At 38.3% G+C, this 27,449-nt stretch overlaps 2 protein-coding genes across 2 annotated transcripts in view; one reads left to right on the top strand and one right to left on the bottom strand.

Annotated features, from left to right (window-relative positions):
- The window catches only part of ACSS3 (acyl-CoA synthetase short chain family member 3), a 357,152-nt gene extending 348,339 nt beyond the window's left edge, over window positions 1–8,813 (bottom strand). The window contains exon 1 of the transcript XR_009208841.1: window positions 8,564–8,813. The gene's annotated coding sequence lies outside the window, so the exon portion shown is untranslated. The remainder of the gene's footprint in view (window positions 1–8,563) is intronic.
- The window catches only part of LIN7A (lin-7 homolog A, crumbs cell polarity complex component), a 144,766-nt gene continuing 125,323 nt past the window's right edge, over window positions 8,007–27,449 (top strand). The window contains exon 1 of the mRNA XM_032170827.2: window positions 8,007–8,660. Coding sequence (XP_032026718.1) covers window positions 8,579–8,660 — 82 coding nt within the window. The 5' untranslated portion in view covers window positions 8,007–8,578. The remainder of the gene's footprint in view (window positions 8,661–27,449) is intronic.

Here is a 27,449-nt window from a genome sequence, read left to right as displayed (position 1 = left end):
ACCAGGCTGGAGTGCAGTGGCACGCTCTCGGCTCACTGCAAACTCCGACTCCCCTGTTCAAGCGATTCTCCTGCCTCAGCCTCCTGAGTAGCTGGGATTACAGGCGTGCACCACCAGGCCCAGCTAACTTTTGTATTTTTAGTAGAGACGGGGTTTCACCATGTTGACCAGGATGATCTGTATCTCCTTACCTTGTGATCTGCCTGCCTCGGCCTCCCAAAATGCTGGGATTACAGGCGTGAGTCACTGTAAAAAGTGGTACTTTTAGGCTTTTAATTTTTACCTTCCTTCAGACATATATACCATTTGTTTCTTAGTAGAAAATTATTGTCATGATCTCTTGACTTACTGAAGTCAGCTGGATAGTGCATGATACCACATATTTCAAATGGAAAAATAGTCATCAGTCTATGGTGACTGGTTTTTTGCTTTTAATCACTTTAGGTTTTATAAATTCAATTAAATATGACATTTTTATAGATAAGTGGTAACAAATGGCATATGATAGAATGCATGCAATGAAGCAGGAATAAATCCATCGCAGGTATTATAATCTGGAAGCACAAAATTGAAAATGGCCACATTAGCACTGGATTATTCAAAGTGACAAGGCCATAATTGAGTGGAATTCATGTTTATAAAGATGCTATAAACAAGACTGATTTTCATTCATAGCCCTGTTTGAGGTAGCAAAAGCCTAGAAACCACCGGAGAGTACACCTATGACAGACTATTTTAATGAAATTTTATGAAGTAGTTAAGAAGAATTATGTAGATCTATATGTATTGATATGAAAATATAACTAAAATAAAATAAAGATGCAAAATATAGTGCACAGGAGAATTCTACTTAGAATTTTAAAAAGATGTGCACATATACATTATATATATTTCATATAATATATGGTATTAAATATACCAAAAAAATCCTTCTTAACATTGATGACTTGTGATTGAGTGGGTTTCTGCCATACCTTTTGAATTGTTTGACATGTGCATTGTCTTATGTTTAAAATTCCAAAACAAAAACTCTTGCTAAGGAAAGAATATATAAGATATATAAAAGAGTTAATAGTTTATTTGCCTATCTTACCTTGATAAAGATGGCAGAGATTTGCTTGCTGTCTCCACTTTTTGGGGATTTCTTTGATTTGGGGTCTAAATAAAAATATTTATTCAGGTTGGTTTACCACAATTAATCTATGCAATATTCTGGGTGACAGGAGCCTTGAGGTACTAATATAGAGTTAAAACCATCTTCAATTGCCTCATTTGCTCCCATTCTAGTTAAATCCCTAAAAGACTACAATAAAGTCGCAACTGGATTTATTATGTGAGTAAATGCTTTAAGCAATAAGCAAAATTAAGAAACCTTTCGAAGAGGAAACTTCTCAGAGATACTGCATTTCAAGAAGTGGATCTGCTTTGTGTAATGGCATAGACTCAGGATGGCATAAGGAGATTTCAGGGTCAGAAAGGCCCACCTGAGGGGCAAGAGTGTTAAGAGTTCCTCCAGGACCAGAAAAGCCAGGAAACCACAGAAGCTGAGAGTAAGGAACTCAGTTTTAGAGGAGCATAATTTGATCCTCCTAATTAGTTTTGAGAAAAGGGCACTCTATGTTTTAGGCTGGGCCCAGAAAGATGATATTTAAATATAAGCTAACTAAAATTATAGCAATTTTTGCTCCAAATTAGAGCATTGGAGGATAAAAACTAGAGAGTTTAGAATTCTCTACTGAATGTGCTGCCCATGCTAATTATGCATTTCGCCCTTAAACTTGCTAATTACTGACATGTATGTTTCCCAGCACACTTAGAGTAAATTCTGTTACAGCCCCAATTACTGTTCAGTGTAAGAACGTGAAGAATTTGAAGATGGCCTGTTCATCTGTTTCTTCCTAATATCTTTAATTAATTCCATACTACCAAAATTAGAGATAAATTTTGCTGGTGGAAGGAATAAGTTAAGCTATATTTAAAGGGATAGAAGTCAGATATTGAGGTGCTCCTCAAGAGAAAGCCATTTTAACCACGTTTTAAATAAAGCTAGAGTCCCAAACAAACAAGTCCTAGCTATCATTAATGTTCTTTCCGAGTATCAGGTGACAGTGTTGTCCCTTCACCATGGTAAGATTCCCCAGCCACATTGAGACTCTATTATATTCATTTTGTCCCTCCTCTTTCTTTAGTTTTCTATGAAATTCCTTAGATTCCTTTTATTTTATAAAAATAAAAATAAAATAAAACACATACAGGAATGCAAAAAAAAAAAAAAAGAAGAAGAAGAAGTTCCTGGTCTACTTAGCAATCCTCTGATTCAAAGTTGCAAAGAGTAGCTCTCTCTGCTCAAAGGTAAAACATTCTCCTATCTACCTGCAAGACAGTAAATATTTCTAAGTTTCTTCTGGAAGTCAACATAAATTGCCTCCAGAAAGTCATCACAATCCACACTTACCTTTTTTATTTCTGCATCCCTTTAACACATGTATAGTATCATTTATTATTGATATATCATTTTGTAATTAATTTTATGCTTTTATTTTCCAATTATTTTGTAAACTCCATAAAAATATGAATGTCTCCTACTTCTAACTCCATCCCTGGTCCTGTGTCCTCGTCAGTACATACACATCAAGTGCAGTGCAGATTTGTGATTTTAAAAAATGTTCTATTAAGTACAATGTGACTTTTTCCCTGACCACTCTAAAGTGGCCTCTTTCCCTGCTGTATATTTCATCACAACATCCTATTTTATTTTCATCATATACTTTGTGGTATGCTGGTAAATGTTTAACAAGTGGCTTTCTAGAGGGAGAAAAAAAAATTGGAATAGAGTACTTACCAATCCCAGTGGTTTAAATACTGCCACCATGGTCAATCAAAAGATACCAATGTGATATAACTGAAAGTGATGTTGAGACAAAATGCACATTATTGGGTCTCACATACAGTGTGAATAGGCTTCAACACATCAATGTTCATGATAATCGATATCTAAGATTATCTGATTGATTGGCTAATTTGTATTTTATCTGTCTGTCTTCATCAAAACTAAGTTCCAGGCACAGAATAGTGCCTAGCATATTGCAGGTGCTTAATTTGTTGGACAAAAGCATAACTTTTTACTCTATGTTAAATATATTTAAAATGTTTAGATGACAATGGTAATAAACATGTTTTTTAAAATTGTTGAAGTTTGTGAGTTCTAATAGTTTAGAAATATCTCCTGAGCAAATGTGAGAAGAGACTGTTTTATTTTTAAAAATTAGTTTGTTTAATATTTCTTGTATTTCTAGACATTCCTGAGAGACGTAAATATGAGTTTGGGATGCGTAAAGAAAAAGAAAAAACTAAGCTTTGAATTTAAATTTCATTATTAAAAGATCAGTCATAACTTCTAACTGTGAAAACAGAGAAGTGTTATTTCTTTTGGAGAAAATAAAAAATAATAATAATTAGAATTTACTTTTTTTTTTTTTTGAGACAGTTTTGCTTTTTTTTGCCCAGGCTGGAGTGCAATGGCGTGATCTCAGATCACCTCAACCTCTGCCTCCTGGGTTCAAGCCATTCTCCTGCCTCAGCCTCCCGAGTAGCTGGGATTACAGGCATGCGCCACCACGCCTGGCTAATTTTGTATTTTTAGTAGAGACGGGGTTACTCCATGTTGGTTAGGCTGGTCTCGAACTCCCGACCTCAGGTGATCCACCCGCCTTGGCCTCCCAAAGTGCTGGGGTTACAGGCATGAGCCACCGCGCTCGCTCTTAGAATTTACTTTTAATATTTTAATTGCATCCTAAATTTTTTAACATCTAACTCTGAATTAGTAACTCTTCATTCTGAAGTTAGTAATTTTTAATGCAGATGCTATGATACAAATATCTTTCTTAGCATAGATTGTATTCATACATTTTATTGTATGGTTGGCACAAAGAAATTAATGAAAGGTTCATTGTATTTCTGTTCATTAATTATATTACCTTCCACCACCTAACTCTCAATAGCTCTATTTAGGCTTGTTTTTTTTTTTTAATTATACTCCAAAATGAACTGCCAATTTTACCCAAACACACACTGTGCCTGCTCCCTCATCCCTGGCTTTTCTCTCCTGCTCCCTATAAGGCCCTTCTCCCTATCCCTGTCTTTTGTAATTCTGACATTATTCTAGATCTAGTTCAGTCATCAGTTTATTCATTCTTTGCACAATACTTAGTCACTAATTGCTCTCTTTCTTGTTTGTTTATTGACTTTCTCTTCTTTATAGAATACAAGCCAAGTGAGAACAGGAACTTTTTCTTGTTCACTGCAATACCCCAATGCCTAGGACAGTGCTTGGCATATAGTCAGTATACTAAGTGTTTGTTGAATGAACAGACAAATAAGTAGTTATCAAAAAAAAATAAAGATAAAACAAATATAGTAAGATATTCTATGATGGTTTTAAAAAATAAACATTTAAATTTCAAAGTATTCAAAATAGCACTTCATCTTAATCTAGTGCTATTTTGACAAAGCCGTATGAATTAAGAAAGATAACATGTTATCTTGAATCAGTCAAAAACAATTTCTAACACCCAGGCTGAAAGAACTCCAGTTTGAAGGTGCTATTTTCTCATATGAAACTGTGCTCATTATACTTCATTCATAATCTAACTAAACACATTTCCTTGGTATGCTAATGCTCTATGCAAACCTTCTCTAGATTTTGTCATATAATTTTAAAAAATTCAATTAAGTGAAACCGACCTTAACATAGCTTTGAATGATTTTGCTAAGAACAGATTTTATATATCAAATAGGCAGTTGTTTGAATATTAACCTATATGTATATAGAATGGAACCAGTATCATAGTTCTTTTGTCCTTTGACCTAACTTCCCTTCATCCATTCCTCTCTTTGAGTATGTCTCAAGCCAACACACACACAAAATAAGAGAGAAAAGACGTGTGTGTGTGTATATATATATATCATATGTATGCATTAAATATATTTCACATGTATTAAATATATTTATTAATATTATATTAAAATATATTTATAATATATATTTATATCTCTTAAAAGATATATATCTTAATAGATATATATTTATATATCTCTTAAAAGATTTTATATACATATATATACTTATCTGGAACTCTGAAATAAAAGGCTGAAATCACTAAATCTTCAACAACATAGAATAAAGTGTGATGAGGCCAGGCATGGTGGCTCATGCCTGTAATCCCAGCACTTTGGGAGGCTGAGGCAGACGGATCACTTGAAGTCAGGAGTTCGAGGCCAGCCTGACCATAATGGTGAAGCCCCGCCACCACGAAAAACACAAAAATTAACTAGGCGTGGTGGCAGGCGCCTGTAGGCCCAACTATTTGGGAGGCTGAGTCAGGAGAATTGCTTGAACCCCAGGGGCGAAGTTTGCAGTGAGCAGAAATTGCACCACTCCACTGCAGCCTGTGCGACAAAGTAAGACTCCATCTCAAAAAAAAAAAAAAGAACAGAGTGTAATGTTTCTTAGTAGAAAGCACAGGAGATTGTGAAGCCAGGTGCTACTATTCTTAAGCAAGTTGTGTAACCTCTGTGAGCTTCAGTTTACTTATTTTCAAAGTGGCATAAAAATACCTACTTTGTAGGCTGGAAAGAAAGGGAAAGAGAGACCAACCTAGCACCAAGTCTGGCACATATAAGTGCTCAATAAGTATTTACTGAATTAGTTAATTCCATGAAAATATAGTTACCATTGAACTAAATTCCTACATATCATTTATTGAAAGAGTGTAGTGATTTTGTAACCAAATAGCCAAGATAAAAGCATAATTACAAATATTTTAACACTTCTCAGGTAAATACACAGCAAAGCAACTGGCAAGTGACTAGATCAAGTATATCCCTGCATGTCTCAAAAAGAAATTCACAAATATTATTGGAGAGATATTATTTATTCATAAAAACAAATTCTAATGGATAATTAATTGTTATTAATTTTCTACACCTGTGTAGATATAAGCTAAAGGGAATGAACTTTCCACTACTAAAAATAGTAACAGATGAATTTATGGTGATTTATGCTTCCTTTTAATTTCTCTTTTAATCTTGATTTAAAAACAACAACAACCCAACAGAGTCAACACAGAGAAAGAATGACAGAGCAAATTTCAAATAGGAAGCTCGAGACATAAGTCCAGAAATATGTTATGAAACGTTTAGTCCTGAGGATGCATCAGGAAACAAAAAGACAAAGAAAACTACCTTCACTGACACCACAATCAGGGATGTGTGTTGGAATGGCTACAATTTATGACTTTTGGGCTGATGAATGAAGCTGCTTAAATACATATTCCCTAATAAAGGATGTTGTAAAATAACTACATTAGAAGTCAAGGGATTTGTATGTCCTTTTATCCTCTGTTACTGAGTGAGGTTTAATAATTTTGTGCAAAAGCTTAGAACACACTCTGGTATCATTGCGCTCATCTCAACTTCTTTCTGTTGCTTAATTCAGGGCATGTGAATAACGGTAAAAAACCAAAGTTGTTTTTGCAACCTCCGGCCTCCAAGAGCACTTCCTTTTAATAGTGCTTAGAGTACTTACTGCACAGAAGCTTATGGTTTGCTCACTGTCTCCCAAGCAAGACTGGGCAGAGAGGGGGCCATCTCATTAATCTTTGCATGGTTACACCTAGCACAGAGCTTACCACATGGTTCTAGGGGATGTATGCTTGTATAAATAAATTTGTATATTCTTTACTGTTTTCAAAGCACAGTCACATGTATGAGTCCATTAGACTCTCACAAAACTCAGCGAGATTGCAAGGTAGAATTAGTTTCCTCATATGACAGATCTCTGTGACATTGAATGATATTATTTCCATTGTATGACAGAGAAGGAAACAGGATCAGTGAGAGATTGTGTGACTTCCGAAAAGCACATAACTAAGACTCAAATGTCAAGATCAGCATTCTTTCTTAAATACTAAATAAAAATAAGCATATCGAACTACTATTTTAGGTTTGTTTTTAGGGTCTGTTAAGTCTATATATGGCCAATCATCTTTGGCTTTCTCACATTGGTGAAATGTTGCTTTTTAAAATTCAATTGTAGACTATAAAATGAAAAAGACCTTCAGAAATCCTATCTGTAATCAGAAGAAAATGGCATCAATTATATGCAAATATTTTGCTATAAAACAGTATCTGCCTTTTAGAGTTTATTGCTAGCCCAAACAATTCAGCTCTGTCACAGGAAACAAGATGGAGGCAGCTTTGTCATTTCCAATCCTGCACCCACAGTCACCCCTATTCAGCTTATAGAAGGTTTCTTTATGTTTCTTGATTTCGTAGTCAGGAAATGAATCCCTACTATGACAAGATAGTGAAAGTAGCCTTTTTATTGGGGCGAAGAGGTCACAGTCAGTATTTGAAGGCTCTTGTAATTTAATCCTGATCAACTGACTCTAAAGTCAAGTTTTTAATAAAACCATCTCCCACTAGATTACAGGCTACAGGAAGTCAGATACTAAATTGAACTCCTAAATCAAGGCGTGGCACAAGGCAATGTAACTCTTCTATCTCAATTCCTGGCATATATGTTAATCAATCAATAAGTGGCATCTCTGAACGACTGGTTAGAAATCAACACGAAAAGTGCTAGGTACATATTTTTCAAACTTAGTGATAGACAACCAAAATCAGTTTGGACATTAAGAGCAAAGTTTTTGTTGTTGGGTGGGTGGGGCAGAGTGGGGCATGTTTACAAGATTTGGTATGTAAAAACTTGGAGGAAAAATCTGAACACTCTACTTGTTTCCGAGCTACATTTACTGAATTGGTAATGTATTAACAGTGGCTTGAAAAAGAAAAAAAACTTAGTGATAGAAACTTACCTACATGTTTTTTATTTTGAAGCACTTTTAAGAGGTTTGCCTTTTTTTTTTTTTTTTTTTCCAGGCAATATACTCAGGTCCTAAATGAACATCTACTGATGGAACGCTGGCCTTTAGTCAGTTATCTTTATATGCCGTTATAGGTCAACATTCCGAAAAACTTCAACAGAAATTAACTGCAAATGTAATTACATCCCAAACATTTCTGACAATGGAAGCATTTTCTCTCTAAAAGGGATGGGATTATTGGATTGGCAATTCCTCTTAATCTGAGAAAATTCATCTCCCACTCCCTTCCCCATATCCCCTTTCCATCCTCTCTTCCCCTGATACACACACGCACACGCATGCACACACGTATATTCTGACCATTTTATTAGAGTGGAAAGTTGAAAGGAAGCAGCCCGCCAGCTACACCCGCCCAGCGCTCCTGGGGGTGGAATAGCAAAGTTCTAGGGCAGAGCCTTCCCTCCCAGGGCCCGGCGATGCAGTCGCTCTCGGATACCTGCCCAGCTCCGCACCGCAACTGAAGATCTGCCGCCGCGGAACAGTTGCGTCTCCATCTGGCTACGAACCCACCCAAGCTTTCTTCTCCACCACCACCACCTTCCTTCCTTCCCTCTCCTCCCCCTCCTTTCCGTCTTCCCTCTCCACCCCCACCCCCAATCTCCTCCTTTTTTTCTCACTACGAGCGGTCGCTGATGCTGAAGCCGAGCGTCACTTCGGCTCCCACGGCAGACATGGCGACATTGACAGTGGTCCAGCCGCTCACCCTGGACAGAGGTAAGGGAGCGGCTCGCTCGCCAGGCCACCGCGTCCCCTCTCCCCTCCTCCCTCCCCCGCCTGCCAATTCCCAACGGGACATTGGACGCGCTCAGGCAGGGGGAGAAGGGGAGCGAGGACGAGCCAGGAAGGCGTTCGCGCCGAGAACAGGACACTTTCTTCCCCTTTCTCTCCCCGCTACGTCCCCGCTGCCCCTTCCCACTATACTCGCCCCGCCGAGGGGACGCCTTCTTCTGGCTCTGGGGTCTCCACTACCCCTCCCAGCCCCTTGCCGGGTCGTCTCCGGGCCTCTGGCTTTGTTGGAGCCGCTGCGCGGGGACGGCTATAGGCGCCAGGGGCTCGGGGTTGGAGAGGGGCAGAGAGCAAGCTCGCCCGGCCGGAGCCCAGAGGAGACCGGCGAGGGAGCCGCCTGTCAGCCTGCTTGGCACAGGGGCCGGGGAGGAAGGAAGTTTGTCCATGCACCGGAGGGCGAGGGTCGGTCCAACTGCTGGAGTCCCGGCGGCCGCTCGGGGGGCGGGCTGGGCACACCCCGGGGCGGCCGGGCGCACAGTGGCGGGGCTGCAGCAGGCAGGGAGCTGCCCTCTGCCGAAAGGGCAAGGCAGAGCGCGGGGAGCCGAGCCCCAGCAGCCGAGCTTGGCTCTCCGCGGCTTCGCGTTCGAAAGCGGCTATGGTTGCGTCTGCTCCCGCCGCCTGCAGCTCCCGGTCGGTAGCAACTCTCGGCTTCTCCCGCGCCAGCCTCTCTCGTCCTCTCCCAGCTCCGTGCCACCGCGGCGCCCGGGCTGCGGAAGGCGCGGGGACAAAGCGCAGGTCGGGTTAAAATTCAACTTCTGACCTGCGACCCAGTGAGTCCTGCTCTCTGACTTGAATGGGGAAAGTGTTCGCTTCCTCCCCAGGACGCCCCCACCAAGCTCAGGGATGGAGTCCTTGCTGCGATCGGGGCCTCGCTGGTGCACCCGTGCGGGGTTATACCTGTCCCTGAGTGTGTGGGTTTCCTTCCTGGCTTCCAAGGTCCAGTGATGAAGGCGCTCGAGTCCTACGGCTCTGCAGAGGAGGACACCCGCTAGTCCCTCTCCGCAGCCGCCGGATTTAGGACCCTGGGCGGCCATTTGGAACTGGTGTGCTCAGAAGAAAATGATTTAGTCCGCTGTACCTCTAAAAATTTTCTTTCTAGAGGATTAAACTGAATGATGGGGCAAGGCAGAAGAGCATCCTGCTGGGAGTACAGTAACAAAGCCAGTGAACTGAGTTTGAGGTTTTTAATTTGGAGAGACTGTGGGTGACTTTAACGCAATCTGTTGGCGCCAGAACAGATGTTATGTGGTGCCCATAGCAACCTTTCTTAGGGTAAGAGTTGAAAAATAAAATGTAATTGATTTTATATTAGAAAATGTTGATTTGCAAGCTGACAAAATTAATAACAGTAGTTAAAGTTCTCAGAAATCCATTGTATAATCCATGATTTTACCCACAATGTCATCATCTGCACTAAGCAGGATAAATCCAGTGCCGGTAAGAACCAAACAGATGGCAAGCTATCAGAAACTATGGGCTTCCCAAGTATTTATGTTTTAATGTGATGAGCTCTTATATTGTCCCATTACAAAATCACAGTCGTTAAACGTCCCAAATCAAGTGACTGCGTTAGGAGCAAAAACTACAAGAAGATTGCATAGCTGAGTCCTTTTATATACTACCACTACTACTAATAATAAAAATATTTCAATGTTTGGGTTTTACCTTAGCCCTTAGATGCCTCAGTCAGTTGTTGAGAGGAGGTGCTAATCGGACTAAGATTTATTCTTAAAGTTTGCTCTTGTTCACAGCCAAACTCTACTTGTCCTTCTGAGTGTAATTACATACATGCAGTAGCTCAGTAGACAAGCAGGGTTACCCTGTGGATGGGTCTGAAAAAATTCACCAGCAGCTCATGGAAAATCTGTAACCAAGAGATGATGGGTTATTGGCATCACCACTGAACATAAAGTCAATATATATAAATGTTGTTCTCTGTATCTTATTCGAATATGATTAATTGATTACTTTCATTATTAAACTGATGAAAGAAAAGGTTCTAAAAATTTCCCTTCAAAAAAGGTGCATTTTTAAAGAGGCAGCCCAGTATTACATATCTGGGTCCTAGCTGCAACTCTGATACTCACTCTGCATACATCAGCCTCTCTGGACATCAGATTCTCTCTGTGCCACATGAGGAGTTTGAATTAGATGATTCTAACACTGTGCTGCTTTAGCAGTCTATAATTCAATTAATTAGAGTTAGGATTCAGTTTGTGGTCACCTACTGGCAGATTTTCCAGATCACCTCTCTCCCAGGCTGCTTTGGTACCCTTTGATGTACTCTAAATTGACTTGCTGCTTTGGCCCCATTAAAGCATTTATCACAGTGTGTTGCATTTGTCTATCCCTATTGGATAGAACTCCTTGAGGGAAGAGACCATTTCTAAATTCATCTTTGAATTTTCAGTGTCTGTCATAGTCCCTGACTCACAGTACAATAAAAAATTAATGTTAAGTTGGTGTAAGAAACTCAGGATAGCAGTAACTTAAGCAATGTTAAAATATAGTGATTTCCTAGTAAACTGAGGTGCATTTCATAGATTCACAGTATTTTGGCCATGGAAAGAATGATAGTGATAACACAGGCCAGAGATTCTCAACCTAGCTTTCCCCTATACACTTGATGGATTCCCATCAGTAACAATAGCTCACTAAAACTGTGATGTTTAACCAAGAGGAATTGTGGCAGTTGGGCGAAGGAGAGGAAGGGAAGAAGGTGCTTGACAAAGCCTCCCAAGGGCATCCCAGCAAATCTGAATATATAATCCATAATTTTAGAGCTGCTAGTTCTTTTTTGGTATCTTCATTTTACAAATGAAAAAGCATGAAAAAGTGATGATAAGAGATGTTTTCAAGTTGCTCTACTATTTAGTGGAGATTTTGATATTACAATTGAATTATTTTTGCTTGCTACCTTTTGACATCATACATGGATATAGTCTTCGGGGCAAATGTTTTAAGCAAACAAATCAAAGCTAGGGATCGAAATTAAGATTTACTGCTTTCCAAATTTGAAAGATATATCTGAAGTAAGAAACTCAGAAGTCTGCACCTAGCTTCTTGGGTATGCTCTGGGAAGTAAGCTTTTTCAAGGTCCAGACTGGGCCCCAAATGATGAACAAGGTGATTTCAGACTTTCATGCCTCTCTGCTTATCCAAAACTCTTTTTGATCTGCCATTAAGACCTGAGATCAACCCCGTAAAGCCCTCTGGGTGACTATGGTCTTCGTAAGTTCTTACTGACTTTGGTCCCAGTCCTTGATATCCTTCACTTAATGAGTACCTATCATAAGCCAGACTCTATTGTGGGATTGGTACACACTGGTGTGATAAAGAGACATAATTCTACTTTCTGTGGTAATTAGAACCTACTAGGAGAGGGAGATTAAAATACACACAGAGGCAAATATTAATCCATTCAATATTCATTTATCACCTACTATATGCAAGATGCTGGAGGAATACCAGAAACAAAAGTTTCTGCTTTTGTGGTCCTTAGGAGTCTAATGGGAGAGACGGATGATAAGTAAGGGCTTAATTAATTAATTTAACAAATAAGTATTGTGCACCAGACTTATGCCAAACATTGTTTTATACACTGTGCCAGTGCTAATGAACAAAATAAATAAAATCTAATGGCATTTGCATGCTAATGAGAGTCGCACAATGAACACATACATATACAAGTGCCAAGGAGAAGAAATAAAACTGGGTAAAGGAGAGTGCTATAAATGGGGGCTGCTGTTTTACATATGTTAGTAAAGGAACACTCTCCTGAGTCAGTGACATTTGAGAAGAGCCCTGTAGAAAGTGAGGAGGCAAAGTTGCAGATACCTGGGGAAATGTCCTCAGGAGGGGGAACTCCTGTGCATACTGGGAACACCCAGGAAGGGCAATGTGAAAAAGTGAGAGAGGGAAGAATATGAAAAATGGGGTGTGTAAAGTTGGTAGCCGGGGGTCAGATGATGTAACTCATAATTAGAATTTCAGATTAGTTGAAAATTTGAAGTGCTCTGAAGAAAATAAACATGTGGTTGGAATAGAGAATAACGGAGAAGGGCCTGCTTGGTTAGCACTGGTCAAGGAAGGCTCACTGAGAAAGCAAAATTTAAACTATGTTTTGGTGTATTAGATTAATAAGATCCTTAGGAAAAGCATTCTGGAGAGAGTGAAGAGTATACATAAAAGGAGGTCCACAGTCACAACTTGTCTGTTATTCAGTTTTTACATTTATAACCAAGAAAATGATAAAAAACTGAAATCACCAAGAAATAGTAACATATTAATTATGCATCCTGGGGTAGAAATTTAATTATATATGCCAAGAAAATCTATAGATCAGCTTTTTGCTTCTTTGTATTGCAAGGCTAAAACATCATATATTATAATTAGATTTTCAGAAATATACTGAGCACTGTAATTTACATGTCACTATGCATAAATCTACGTGTTGAATCCAAGTGGTCATAATAGGAGATATATTCATTTTCAGTCCAATATTTTATGATAGACAGTGGTATAGAAAGTAGTACATGTCATTTACCCTTGTAACAAAGCGAAGATACTGATAAGGAGATTAATGTGAAATTCTTCTCTTCCAGACCTTAAAATGTTCATAGCAACTCTTCTCTACATCAGAGGTTAGTTTGCTCAGATTTAATCTTTAAAACCAGGAATGACCTTCAGCTAAACTCAAGGGAACAAAGCAGAATGCAATCCTTAATACTTAACACGTGGATATTAAAGAACATAGAAATGCTTCAGGAATTAAAGACCGCATGGATTTAGGGACTTTCTAAAGTATGGTAGCTCCAATTTTCCTTCACTTTTCATCTCAAGGTCAGAGAAGATAACACAAAATAACTCTTCAAATTTACTTTTGCTTACTCTGTTCCCTTAATTTTAAGCCAAATGGCTCTTAAATACTCATGGCTTACGAAGGAATAATACAAAACCAACTCTTGGAGAAAAATGAATAATTAAAACATTTCTAATACTTTCCTTATGACATGATTAGTAGCTTCCAATCTGCATTTAAATGCTTACATAAGATACAAGGTTGGTATTACTATCATCTAACTTTTCTGTGAGTTAAATTCATTTTGGACAAGTTGCAAAAATGAAAATGGAAATCTTTATTTCTTGGCTTCTAAAATAAGTCATAATTTAAAATATTGATTAACAAATCCTAGTGTGCTTTTCATTTAAAACAAATCAAACTTTTGTCCTTTAAAAAATCTGCTATAAAACCAATAACTTTTATTTTGTGGATTTCAACCGTATGGAAAACAAGTATAAGAACAAAAATTGAATGCAAATAACTATCCCATGGGTGCCACACTTGTCATAGAATTTGTGATACATTACAATGTTTCTCTTTTCTCTTTTCAGTTTTCAAGGCAGGCAGAGCTTATTACTTCATGCATCTTCCGATTCAAGCCCTGGGAAGCCTATAGCTTTTCTAGTCAGCTTTATTCACCAGTTTTTATAAAATCTGTATTTGCCAGAAAATTGCTTTTGCTTACATTCCAGAGGGGTTTGCCCCTTCTCTTACTCCTAGTTTGTTTGTTTGTTTGTTTGTTTGTTTGTTTGTTTGTTTGTTTTAATTTGACATGGAGAAAGATTAAGGAAGAAGGAAAATAAAAATTAGGTTAGTCTTCATGTCGTTTTCAAGATGTATGCCCTGGTGTTTTGATCAGGGGTAGAAAAGAGGAGGGCTGACTATATGTTATGTCTCTTGTCCTAAATCCTTCCCACAGCAGCAGCCACATGTGTTTTAGTGTACAAACAAGTAAGCACTTGCTTGCTCTCTCATATTTTCTCTGGACTCCAACAAATATTAAAAAATCGAACTGAACTTTTTTATTTCTTTGTAAATCAATGAGTGTTTCCTTTCACACTATACAGTTACAAAACACTCCAGGAGTTTTCCTTTGTTTTTTTTTTTCTTTTTGACAGAGTCTTGCTCTGTTGCCCAGGCAGGAGTGTGGTGGTGTGATCTCAGCTCACTGCAACTTCTGCCTTTTGGGTTTAAGCGATTCTCTGGCCTCAGCCTCCCGAGGAGCTGAGACCACAGGCAACACCACCAGGCCCAGCTGATGTTTTTGTATTTTTTAATAGAGACAGCTTTTTGCCATGTTGGCCAGGCTGGTCTGGAACTCCTGACCTCAGGTGATGAGCGTGCCTCAGCCTCCCAAAGTGCTGGAATTACAGGCAAGAGCCACTGCACCCAGCCTGTTTTTTATTTGATAATTAAAAGTTACAAAGAGAATGACCCAAATCTCTAAAGCATTTTGGTTACAAAAGTAAGAAATTTGGTGAATCCTTTCTAGTTTGGTGTGTCAGCCATCCGAGCCCTGAGTTGTATTTGGTGTGCTCCTGTCAGTTATGAAATTAATGCTCTTGCTTATGAGTGTTGTTTTTCAGGGATCACAACTAAGGCCTAGCTCTTAAGTAGAGGAAAGAAAACATCTAGGGAGTACTATCAAATAGGAAGGTGTCCTGGGTATTAGAGATGGTGTTATATGCACAATGCCAGTATCTCTTTGAGTTCTTTTCTTAAAGTCATGACATTTGCCTGTTAGGATATACTCTCCATCAGGTCAGAGACCATGTCGGGTTTGTTTATGTAGAACCCAGCACATCGTGTGGCACATAGTTGGCACGTTCTTTGTATTTGTTGATTGAATGAGTGAATGAATGAATAAAATTGGCTTAGCAAGACTTAGCTGTCATGAATTATTCTTAATGCAACAAAACAAAACAAAAGCCTTCTAACCTAAAATAATGCAAAAGTAGTGGCTACCTTAGGATGTCACTTTGCCTCTCTATGTATGTAGCTGGCTCCTACAAGTGTAGTGCTCTCCAGGGCCAAGAAAGAATGTCAGGTATTGGTTTTGACAGTCATAGCCCTGATTCAGTTGTCTGCATTTGCCCCGCTGTTTTAACTTGTGAATTGAATTGGACAAGCTAATGTCAGAATACAACTGAAAAGGTTTTTTAAATGGGTGGAGTTGCTATAGAATTGCCCCCCTCCACACACATATGTATAAGCTACGCTTTTTAATTTTTTTAACCATAAATACATGAGTGACAGAACTATGTCCTAATAAACAAATTAAAATGGATTTAACTTGAACTCACTCTGCACTACCAAATGTGAACTTAGCCTTAAAAATTGTATTAATTTCATCCATGCCTTAGTTCTGGTTTATTCCATTGAGATCTTAAAAAAAAAAAAAAAAGATTGAATTTTGCTAAGTAATATACTAACTGAATTCAAACACCTGTCAAATAAAAATAAATATGCCCGAAAACCACTTGAAAAAAATCATGAGGGATTGAAACTTATTTTGTAGTTATATTCAAGTATCTATCTGTCTTGGACATAAAGCTAGGGTGTCTAATTTCCATTGATGGTAATTTTCCTTAGAAACAATATAGCTAGTCCAAGTCTAACTGTTTGTGCAACTTTTGTTCACTTGCCCAGTGTGGAGACAGTTATATTTCAATATAACATCTTCTGTATTTAAATTAATCAAAGGATTACCTTTAACTAAAAAAAGATAGAATAATGGGAGTCACAACATGGCTATAAGATTTAAACCCATAAGATAGATGGAGAAACATAGCATGAAATCACAGCTGGGTCTATTTAATAATAATGATGAAAAAATGGGGAATATATTTGACGGAGTGCTGAAAGTGATTTTTGAGGAAAATTGGAGAAGAGCAGTAATTGCTGATGGACAAATAACCTGGCTTCCAAAAAGATGACAAAGGTGTTTTGGGAAACTATAGGGCAATCTATTTGTTGTTGCCTCCTGGCCCATATATATATTTTAAAATATATATAAAATGTGTGTGTGTGTGTATATATATATACATATTTATTTAAAAGCGTGAGATATTGGCACTTAGGAAAGAAAGTGATGATCTCAGAGGCTACATGGAAAGTCACTAAGAGTAGACCTTGCAGAAGTTCAGACATATGCCATAGTCTCATTATATATTCATGACCCCACAACTCTCACAGATGCCTTGTGGAAACTGTGGAAATACATAAAGTGGATGACTGCATTGCTGGATTTCTAGTAGAAACACTTCTCCAAGGAAGTTTGGTTCATGGTCTTGTTCGGCACTGTTACCAATATTTTGGATGAGCACCATAGAATATATTTTAATAAACTTTACAGGTGACTAAGCTAGGAGGAATAACAAATAATTTGGCCAACCCTACCAATATTCTAAAATTATTCCTAGCTTGAATGGCAGGTTACAATAAAAGGGATAAAATTTAGAGGAAATAAATGTAGCCGTCATTTATTAGATTGAATCAAATTAGAATGCTGATTGCATATTGATTATACTGGTGTATGACTGGAATAATCTGGTTTAAGAGTAGTTTATTTGGAAAAGATTGAGGACTTTATTAGGTTGGTGCAAAAGTAATTGAGCTTTTGCCATTAAAGGTAATATCAAAGACTGCAATTACTTTTGCACCAACATAATAATAAATTCACCATGAGCAGTGTGATTAAATTATCAAAATATTATAAAACCCTCTTGAAAATTAAATATAAAACTATTTAATATTAATAATGTAGAAAAACACTAATACAACATACCCTAGCAGGGATTATTTAAAAGATACTAGAATAACTATATTGGTATATTAATCATGTTAATAATAAGTTTCAAAACATGATGAAAATTAAATTCAATACAATACAAAAATTAACTCAAGATGGATTAAAGACTTAAATGTAAGACCTAAAATCATAAAAAACCCTAGAAGAAAACCTAGGCAATACCATTCAGGACATAGGCATGGGCAAAGACTTCATGACTAAAACACCAAAAGCAAACGGCAACAAAAGCCAAAATAGACAAATGGGATCTAATTAAACTAAAGAGCTTCTGAACAGCAAAAGAAACTATCATCAGAGAGAACAGGCAACATACAGAATGGGAGAAAATTTTTGCAACCTACTCGTCTGACAAAGGGCTAATATCCAGAATCTACAAAGAAACAAATTTACAAGAAAAAAAACAAAAAACCCCATCAAAAAATGGGCAAAAGATATCAACAGACATTCCTCAAAAGAAGACATTTATGCAGCCAATAGACACGTGAAAAAATGCTTGTCATCACTGGTCATCAGAGAAATGCAAATCAAATCCACAATGAGATACCGTCTCACACCAGTTAGGATGGCGATCATTAAAAAGGAAACATGCTGGAGAGGATGTGGAGAAATAGGAACACTTTTACAATGTTGGTGGGAGTGTAAATTAGTTCAACCATTGTGGAAGACAGTGTGGAAATCCCTCAAGGATCTAGAACTAGAAATGCCATTTGACCCAGCCATCCCATTACTGGGTATATATCCAAAGGATTATAAATCATGCTACTATAGAGACACATGCATGTGTATGTTTATTGCAGCACTATTCACAATAGCAAAGACTTGGAACCAACCCAGATGTCCATCAATGATAGACTGGATTAAGAAAATGTGGCACATGTACACCATGGAATACTATGCAGCCATAAAAAAGGATGAGTTGATGTCCTTTGCAGGGACATGGATGAAGCTGGAAACCATCATTCTCAGCAAACTATCACAAGGACAGAAAACCAAACACCGCATGTTCTCACTCATAGATGGGAATTGAACAATGAGAACACATGGACACAGGGTGGGGAACATCACATAGCCAGGCCTGTCGGAGGTGGGGGGATAGGGGAGGGATAGCATGAGGAGAAATACCTAATGTAAGTAACAAGTTGATGGGTGCAGCAAACCAACGTGGCACATGTATACCTATGTAACAAACCTGCACAGTGTGCACATGTACCCTAGAACTTAAAGTATAATTTTAAAAAAATGATGAAAAACAAATTCAAAGTTAGCAGTTTTTCTCAACTGAGACACCATTGGTAGTTAGGGCACTAAGTTTATTTGTCAAATAAGAGGTTTAGTATCCTTAGTTCCCAGGAGCTAAATGCCAGCTTGAATCACACTGTGTTAACTGAAAATACCCAATGAATTTCCACATTCCCTTTTTAAAGGCAGTTCTATCTCATCTAGTTGAGAACCATCAGTGTGCAAAAAAGTAGGATAGTTCAACATTAGAAAATAGTTTACTGTGGCCGGGCCCGGTGGCTCACACCTGCAATCCCAGCACTTTGGGAGGCCAAGGCGGGCAGATCACGAGGTCAGGAGATCCAGACCACGGTGAAACCCCGTCTCTGCTAAAAATGCAAAAAATTAGCCAGGCGGGGTGGCGGGCGCCTGTAGTCCCAGCTACTCGGGAGGCTGAGGCAGGTGAATGGCATGAACCCGGGAGGCGGAGCTTGCAGTGAGCCAAGATTGCACTACTGCACTCCAGCCTGGGCGACAGAGCGAGACTCCGTCTCACAAAAAAAAAAAAAGAAAAAAAGAAAATAGTTTACTGTAACTCTTTACACTAACAGATTAAAGGAGAAAAACCACATCATTTTAGTATATATTGATAAAGGCATGTGATGAAAGATAACATTAATATCTGATTATAAAACAACTTTTAGTAATCTCTAAATAGAGGACTTCCTTAACTTGATAAAGACTAGGCATCAAATGCCGCCAATGTCAGTTTTTTTTGTTTTTTTTTTTGTGATGGAGTCTCGCACTGTCGCCTAGGCTGGAGTGCTGTGGCGCGATCTTGGTTCACTGTAAGCTCTGCCTCACGGGTTCACCCATTCTTCTGCCTCAGCCTCCCGAGTAGGTGGGACTACAGGCGCCCGCCACCATGCCCGGCTACTTTCTTGTATTTTTAGTAGAGACGGGGTTTCACCGTGTTAGCCACGATGGTCTCGATCTCCTGACCTCGTGATCCACCTGCCTCGGCCTCCCAAAGTGCTGGGATTGTCAAATACTATATTTAGAGGTGAAAGAGTGAACATTTCTGTTCACATCACATCAAACACAGCACAACAATGATTTAACCAATGTTATAAAACAATAAATAACAAAATATTACATAGAAACTGTCAAAATAATTATTTCCAGATTGATTATCAACTACAAAGCTATTAGATAATATTAGTGAATTTGCTAAGGTTATACAACCTTTCATATGCACAAATCAATGATCCTATTTCTAAATAGTGTCCAAAAAAAATCAATCCCTTATATTCAAATAATAAGTTAAAAATTGATGGAAAACTAATTTATAATAAAGAAGGAATTTTAAAAATAGGAATGAAAATAGGAACAAAAAAGCTAAAATTATATTTTTGAATGCCTTCTGTATGTCATGTTTACTCTATATTTAGGGAGGAAGATACAGAAGTAAACAAGATAGATTCTCTGTTAGTGATTGTGCTTATGTTCTGGTTAAGTCAACAGATAAAATATTTAAATAAGTAAACAAATAGTATGATTCCAGAGAGCAAAGTGCAGAGAAGAAAAGTTAACAGTGGAATAGGACTGAAAGCTACACCATGAGATTCTGGAAGGGCTCTCCAAGGAGGTGACATTACAGCAGAAACAACCATGCAACGATCTGGAAGAACACTTTGAGAGGAGGAAAGAGTTAGTGCAAAGATGATCATCTTGGAGGGTGCAAGCAATAGCAAACAGTAACTAGAAGAAAGAAAATAAAGAGGAGAATGGAACAGATGGATAGAGGGTGGTAGGTAGTAATGCCTATTTTACAAGATTGTCGTGAGGATTAAATGAGATAATGGACAGCAAAATACTGTGCAAACTGTAAAGTGACATTTCAATACTATTTTCTTCAAGTTTCTATTGCACTCGAAGTCATTTCTGGAATATTGTATTGTTTGGGAAGTCACATCGTTCTGTATTTAAAAACATACACTCCAGAGCCCATCCTGCCTGGGTTTGAATCACAGCTTTTGTACTTAATAGCTCTCCAATTTCCCTCAAAGTTACTTGAATAAGTCTCAGTTTTCTTATCTGTAAAACGGAAAATAGTAATAATAGCACTGACCTGATAAAGTTGTTGGTTTTAAATGAGTTAATGTGTATAAAGCACATAGAACAGGCCTGACATATAGTAACTACCCAACAATGATAATTATTTCTTTGCTGAGTCCTGGATACCATGTGCTTCCACCCTCCTGCCGAGAGGCAAGGACAGAGAATGTTTGCTGCCTTCAGGCTATATGAAGAGGCAAAGACTCAGTTTATTTGGGTATCTCCAGAAGCAGGAAGCACTTGGAGATGCCTGGCGGTCCAAATAAAAATTGCCCTGTGTACTTACCTAATTTGCCATCCTGCTTTTTCCCCAAATCACGTACTTCTTGATATTTCAATTAACACATTCTAAATAATTCTATTAGAATTATTTACCTCATGAGGCTGAAATTTTCTTCTATATGGCTGTCACCCCAAAAATGTGTGTTTTAATATATATCTTTCTGTACTCATTGCCTATCACAGTGCTTGAAATATATGTGCTCAAACATTTGCTGAGTTAATTAGTGGTTTGTCTTCAAATATTGCATAGTTTTAGAGGGTAAAACTAGGTAAATGAGCGAAGGATATAAACTGACATTTTTTATTCAAGAAAGAATTTCCTACATTTATTCTCTTTAAAATTAGACTCAGGCAGTGCCTTCTGGTATTAGTGGAAATGGACAGACAAAATTGAATAACAATTTGTAAAAGTTGTTACAGATGGATTTTGAGATTCAGTGATAGTTTAGGACAGGAGTTAGAGTTTATGTAGATGTTCAGCTGTCTTATTTTATTTTTCTAATATAAGCTAATCATATACAGATATCAAATGTGTACTAAGTAACTGACTGGGGTAAATATAACCAAGAGTGACTTTTAACTTTTTTTTAGTTCTGTTTAATTGCAATGCATCACATGATGCTGAGAGAGGCAAACGTGGCTTTAGGGGTATGAGCTTGGATCCAGATGGCTGAATCCCAGTCCTGTCTATCCCTGCTTCATCCTAGCCATATAACCTTGACCTGTTACTATCCTTTCTGTACTTTAGTTTTCCTCTGTAAAACTGAAAATAATTATAGTCTCGGCCGTATAAGGTTGCTGTAAATATCAAATGAGAAAACACATGCAAGTGCTTAGAACACGACCAGGTCCATAGCAAGTGCTCAATAATTATTTTATTCTCCACCTCTTCTCCCCAGGGGTGCATTTTCCCCAATGCAATAAATGAAAAAATGTAAGGGCTTCAGATTTAGACACATATGGATTTGAATTGCAGTTCTGCCACTTACCATCTATGAAAGCTTTGAATATTGCTACTCTCTCCACACTGTATTTCTTTCATCTTTAATATAGGAATCATGACACCCAGTTTACATGGTGACACATTCCTTTGATTATTCTTTCCTTTGCTTAGCCATTCAATGTAAAGTAAATGATAGCCTAATGAGTGTCCAGTACCAAGGCAAGGCTAGGGAAAGAGCTAATATTCTAGGGAAGAAGACAGTTATTATGCAGATAATTTAGGATAACATATTTTGAGTAGGATAACAACAGCTCACATACACTGAATATTTACTACATGACAGACATAGTGCTTAGCACTTTTCATGTTTCATTTTAATTAATCTTCACAATAAACGTATAAGGCAACAAGCCTCACAACAAACTTTCATTTCAATTAATCTTCACAGCAAACAAAATACAAAACATTATTTGTATTTTGAAGAATTGAGAATTGAGGCATAAAGAGGCTAAATAAAGAGGAATGGAGCTCAGTCTAGTTGATTCTTGAGAACTTAAGCTTAACCACTAGACTATATTATTGACAACAAGTGCATAGGTCAGTAATAGAATCTATAGCAAGCTCTGAGGAACATGAACTTGCAAGGAACAATTGAGGCACAGGTGCTAGCAAAGACTTCAAAGAACAGACAGGTAGAAGGCACGCCAGGAGAGTATGTTGTATGAGAAAAAAAGGACGGAGCTTTGTACAATGCGTACGAAAGGAACTTATGTACCAATGTTGGTAAAGCAATTTAAAAATGTAATAGATTTTTAAGGTCCAGCACAATTATTGAAAAATAGCAGATGTTAAATAAATGATTGTGCTTATTAATAGTGGTTATTAATTTCTTAGTACAAAAGGCAAAAATACCCATAGACAGTGTATTAGGCAGGGTTTTCCAGAGACACAGAGCCAGCAAGATATACAGCTATAAATTTAAGAGAGAGGATTTATCAGAGGAATTGGCTCACACAATTATGGAGGCTGAGAAGACCCACAGGCCCCTCAGAACCAGGAAAGCCAGTGGTGTAACTCTCAGTTGGAGACAGAAAGCCTGAGAACCCTAATGGGTTGCTGGTATAAATCCCAGAGTCCAGAAACCAGAGAAACTGCAGTTCTGACGTCCAAGGACAAAAGAAGAAAGGTTTTCCAGCTCTGGTAGAAAGAGTGCAAGTTCGCCTTTCTTCTGCCTTTCAGTTCTATCCGGCTAGGGTGCCCGCCCACATTAGATGAGGGTGGATCTTCTTTACTCAGTTCACTGACTCAAATTCCAGTCTCTTCCAGAAACACCCTCACAGACATAACAAGAAATAGTGATTTACCAACTACAGTAGTGCCCTCCCTTATGCAAGGGGGTATGTGCCAAGACCCCCGGGGGCTGCCTGAAGCCAACGTTAGTAGTGAACCCTCTGTATACTATGTTTTTCTTATACAGTAATGGGCAGGTAGTGTATACAGGACAAAGGGATGATTCATGTCCTGGACAGAGATGGAAGGCAAGGGGTTTCATTGTGCTACTCAGAGCAAAGCACAATTTAAAATAGATGAATCATTCATTTCTAGAATTTTCCATTTAATATTTTTGGACAGAGATTGACTGCAGGTAACCAAAACCACAGAAATCGAAACTGAGGATAACGGGGGATTACTGTATCTGGGTATCTTTTAATTCAGTCAAATTGACACTTAAAATTAACTATCTCAGATTAAATTATAAGAAAGTACCAGCAATATTCTGATCCTTCTTCCCAGGCTGTGCTAGTGAACCAAGAGATCATGACTGTGACATTCAGGTTACCTTTCAGTGGCCTGTAATGCACAGACAAAACTTTTTTATATGGACCTGGAATTTTGACAGGCTCACAAAAGGGAGTGAAAAGTGGTAATAGTGCCCCAAGTCTTCTTTCCTGATAGTCTTTGCCTCCAAGTGAGAGGAGAGAAAGGCATTTGGGAATGTAGCAGGCCCTGAATTTCAGTCATGAAGAGAGAATCGTGACATCTTTTTCCCTTTAATATTAGTTGTGAATGTCCTGAAAGACATAAACAGACTGTTCTTATCCATCATCATTAAAATACAGGCCTTGAGGTTTTAATATGGATTTTAAGTGGCCCAAGTAATGCCATATTTTTCTAGCACTCAATCTGGAAAAGATGTTCTACCTAAGTAAACTTACAGATAACAGATGCTTACTCCTGTAGGCCAAAACTTTTATTTTTAACCATTTTTAACCTAAGCATAGGATTTATTTCCTTTCCTAGTTCATTACAGCGTATGTTTTCTAGCAAATGGGCTTTTTGTAAAGAGTGGAAGATAAAACAAATAAGGCAGTAGAATTTAATGCACATTACTGAAGGAATGCTGAGATACTTATTTTGTGAACTCAAAGGGAATATTTGCATCCTTCTCGTTTCTCAGACCTATTCTACTTAGCTGAGTTTGACAGGTACATGCCTCTGGATGAATGAGATAGTCTGTGACCAGGCAGACATTAATTTCTTCTGATGTCACGTATTTTTCAAATATTGCCAGTTTGGCATCACATGGTAACTACCAATAGGAAAATGTTAAGATGGGTGTATGTTATAGGCTGAATGTTTCTGTTCCCCCGAAATGCATATGTTGAAGCCCTAGCCCCTAATGTGATGGTATTTGAGGTGGGCTTGTAGGAGGTAATTAGGTTTCCATGAAGTCAGAAGGGTGGGGCCTCCATGATGGGATTATTGGCCTTGTAAGAAGAGGAGAGCAGAGCATGCTCCCTCCCACCCTCCCCAATGCCTTCGTGCTCACTTGATCTCCCTCTCCCTTCTGACTTGTGAAGACAGATCCAGAAGGCTGCTGTTCATTACCAGAAGAAGGCCCTCGTCAGGCAGAATCTGCTGGCACTCTGATCTTGGAAGTGCCAGCCTCCAAAACTGTGAGAAATAAACATCAGTTGCTTAAGCCACTCAGTGTATGGCATTTTGTTACAGCAGTCTGCTTTAGTCTATTTGGGCTGCTATAACAAAATATCATAAACTAGGTCACTTATAAACTATAGATATGTATTTCTTATGGTTCTGGATTCTGGGAATTTCAAAATCAAGGTACCAGCATATCCCTTGCCTGTTTAGGGCCTGTTTTTCCTGGTTCTTAGAGGACACCTTCTTGCTGCGTCCTCACGTGGTAGAAGGGGCAAGGCAGCTCTCTGAGGCCTAATTTCCAGAGCCCTCTTGACTTAATCATCTCAAAGTCCTTACCTTCTGATACCATCACACTGGTGATTAGGCTTCAGCATAGGAATTTTGGAGGGACACATTCAGACCATAACACAGCTAGAGCTAAGAGAGTGTAGCAATCATTACATGATCTCGGCCTCAGCAATCCTCTGTCTTAAGTAGCTGAACAGTTTAGCCATAGGCCAGATAGATGTACATGGATATTAGAACTAGATAGCATTATCTGGGCAATATTACAACTTAATATTGTACATATTAAGGTGTTCCTGTTTTTCGCTTAGTTTTATTTATTTTTTCTTCTCTGCATTTAGAAATCTCTGTCTTTCATGTACTAACAAGTTTTCAAAACTTCTTCTCTTGGATCACTCTCCATTATTTTCAGAGCTTTAAAGAATATAATTTACTTATGCATATTTTTAAAGTTTCTCCTGAATATGTTTCAAGATGAGATTTTCTCTTTGTAAGCTGTAAATTTTCCAAATGTGATGGAGCGCTAATCAGTTGGCTTATATTCAAATAATACTTTAATGATCTAATGTGGATGTGAGCCTTTGCCTATTTTGCTCTTGTTTGTATTGTTTGTAATGGTGGCCCTAGGGTTTAAAGTATATATCCTTAATTTAACACAGTCTTCCTTAAAATAATATCACTTATAACCGACAATATACTTCCCATTGCTCTCTCCCATCTTTGGTGCTATTGTTGTATCTATAAACCCATAATTATTGCTACCAATTTTACCTTAACCCAGAGGTCACAAACTACAGCCCTGATACCAAATCTATCTTGAGACTTAAAAATGGCTTTTACATATTTAAATAGTTGAAAAACATGAGAGAAGAATATTTTGTGACACATGGAAATCATATTAAATTCAAATTTCAGCATCCCAAAGTGAAGTTTCTTGGAGCACAGCCATGCTCATTTGCTCACATATTGTCTCCTGGCTGCTCTCCTGCTACAGTTGCAGAGTTGAATAGTTGGGACGGAGACCGGTCTGTAAACTATTTACTATAGGGGCCTAATACTTTTCAACCTCTGCTTATAAAGCATTGAAGAAAAATAAAAAGAGAAGTTGTATTTTATATTGACTTTCAACTTAACCATTTGAGGTGCTCCACTGTGCACCTGTGTCACAGGGAGATTCTGTCTCTTTGCCCTCTACTTTCCCCCAGGGGTAGACTGCAGTTGCTTGTGACTTGATAGTGAACGAGCTTGGTGGTGGAGACAAAGGTGTTTCTCTGTTGTCCTGGTCCAGCCTCAGTCTTAGGAAGCCCCTGTGTGTCTGGGTCTCAGGCATAGGGCTTTCTCAGGATCCTGCCTTTCTTTGGTCTGCCAGACTAAATTCAGCCTTCTGTCTATGGAGAGTCTTGTGTGGGAAAGTTCCCTGCCCCTTTCCAGTGGTAGGAAATCTATAATAATATACATATACTATCAAAGGATTTCAGGACTAGGACTGTTACCTGACCTCTCTTTCTCACCCCATTCCTGGGATAGAGGGTTTTTTGCTTTTCTCCTTCTCCCGGTTGTAATGGGTCTTCACCTCTTGTTTTCCACCCTGATCTGTTCTTTCTAGGAAGCACCCGGTGGAAGTTTGTGGAAAAAAATCTGTGAGTGCTTGCCACTCTCAAAGGTTATATACTCATCCCTGCTCACAGTTGGCCCTTCCTGAATTTGTTAAACATTTTAGCTGGATTTTTCTTACTTATTTGGAATAGTACTCAGTGTCTCTTCTTCCCAAGCTCTCGCACAGGTCAGGGAGCCTGCGTTCACTTTCCAACTCCCTTAGAGGGGTTTTACACCCTTTTACTACTACTGTTTTGCAAAGTTAACTCATACAATATGAACTGTAAGTTATTCTCACCTAGCAGAGTAAGAAACTGTGTTCCCAGTTTGGAAGACAGACCTAGAAAGCACTTTTGTAGCGTGGTTAATTTTTGGTACTTATTTGTACATCTCAGCAACTACTGGCATGCATTCCTTAACAATGGAAATACATTCTGAGAGAAAAGAAGCATTAGGTGATTTTATTGTGGGAATGTCATAGACTGTACTTATAAAAACCTAGATAGTATAGCCTACTACACACCTAGGCTGTATGGTATAGCCTATTGCTCCTAGGTTACAAACCTGTACAGGCTGTGACTGCACAGAATACTGTAGGCAGTTGTGACACAATGATGATAAGTGTTTGTGTGTCTGAATATAAAAAAGGTACACTGCAAATACAGTATCATAATCTTA

The sequence above is a fragment of the Hylobates moloch genome, unplaced genomic scaffold (genome assembly GCF_009828535.3).
Source record: "Hylobates moloch isolate HMO894 unplaced genomic scaffold, HMol_V3 SCAFFOLD_12, whole genome shotgun sequence".
In the NCBI taxonomy this organism is placed as follows: Eukaryota; Metazoa; Chordata; class Mammalia; order Primates; family Hylobatidae; genus Hylobates; species Hylobates moloch.
The sequence above is the reverse complement of the archived record's forward strand: the minus strand, read 5'-3'. Positions and strand labels throughout refer to the sequence as shown.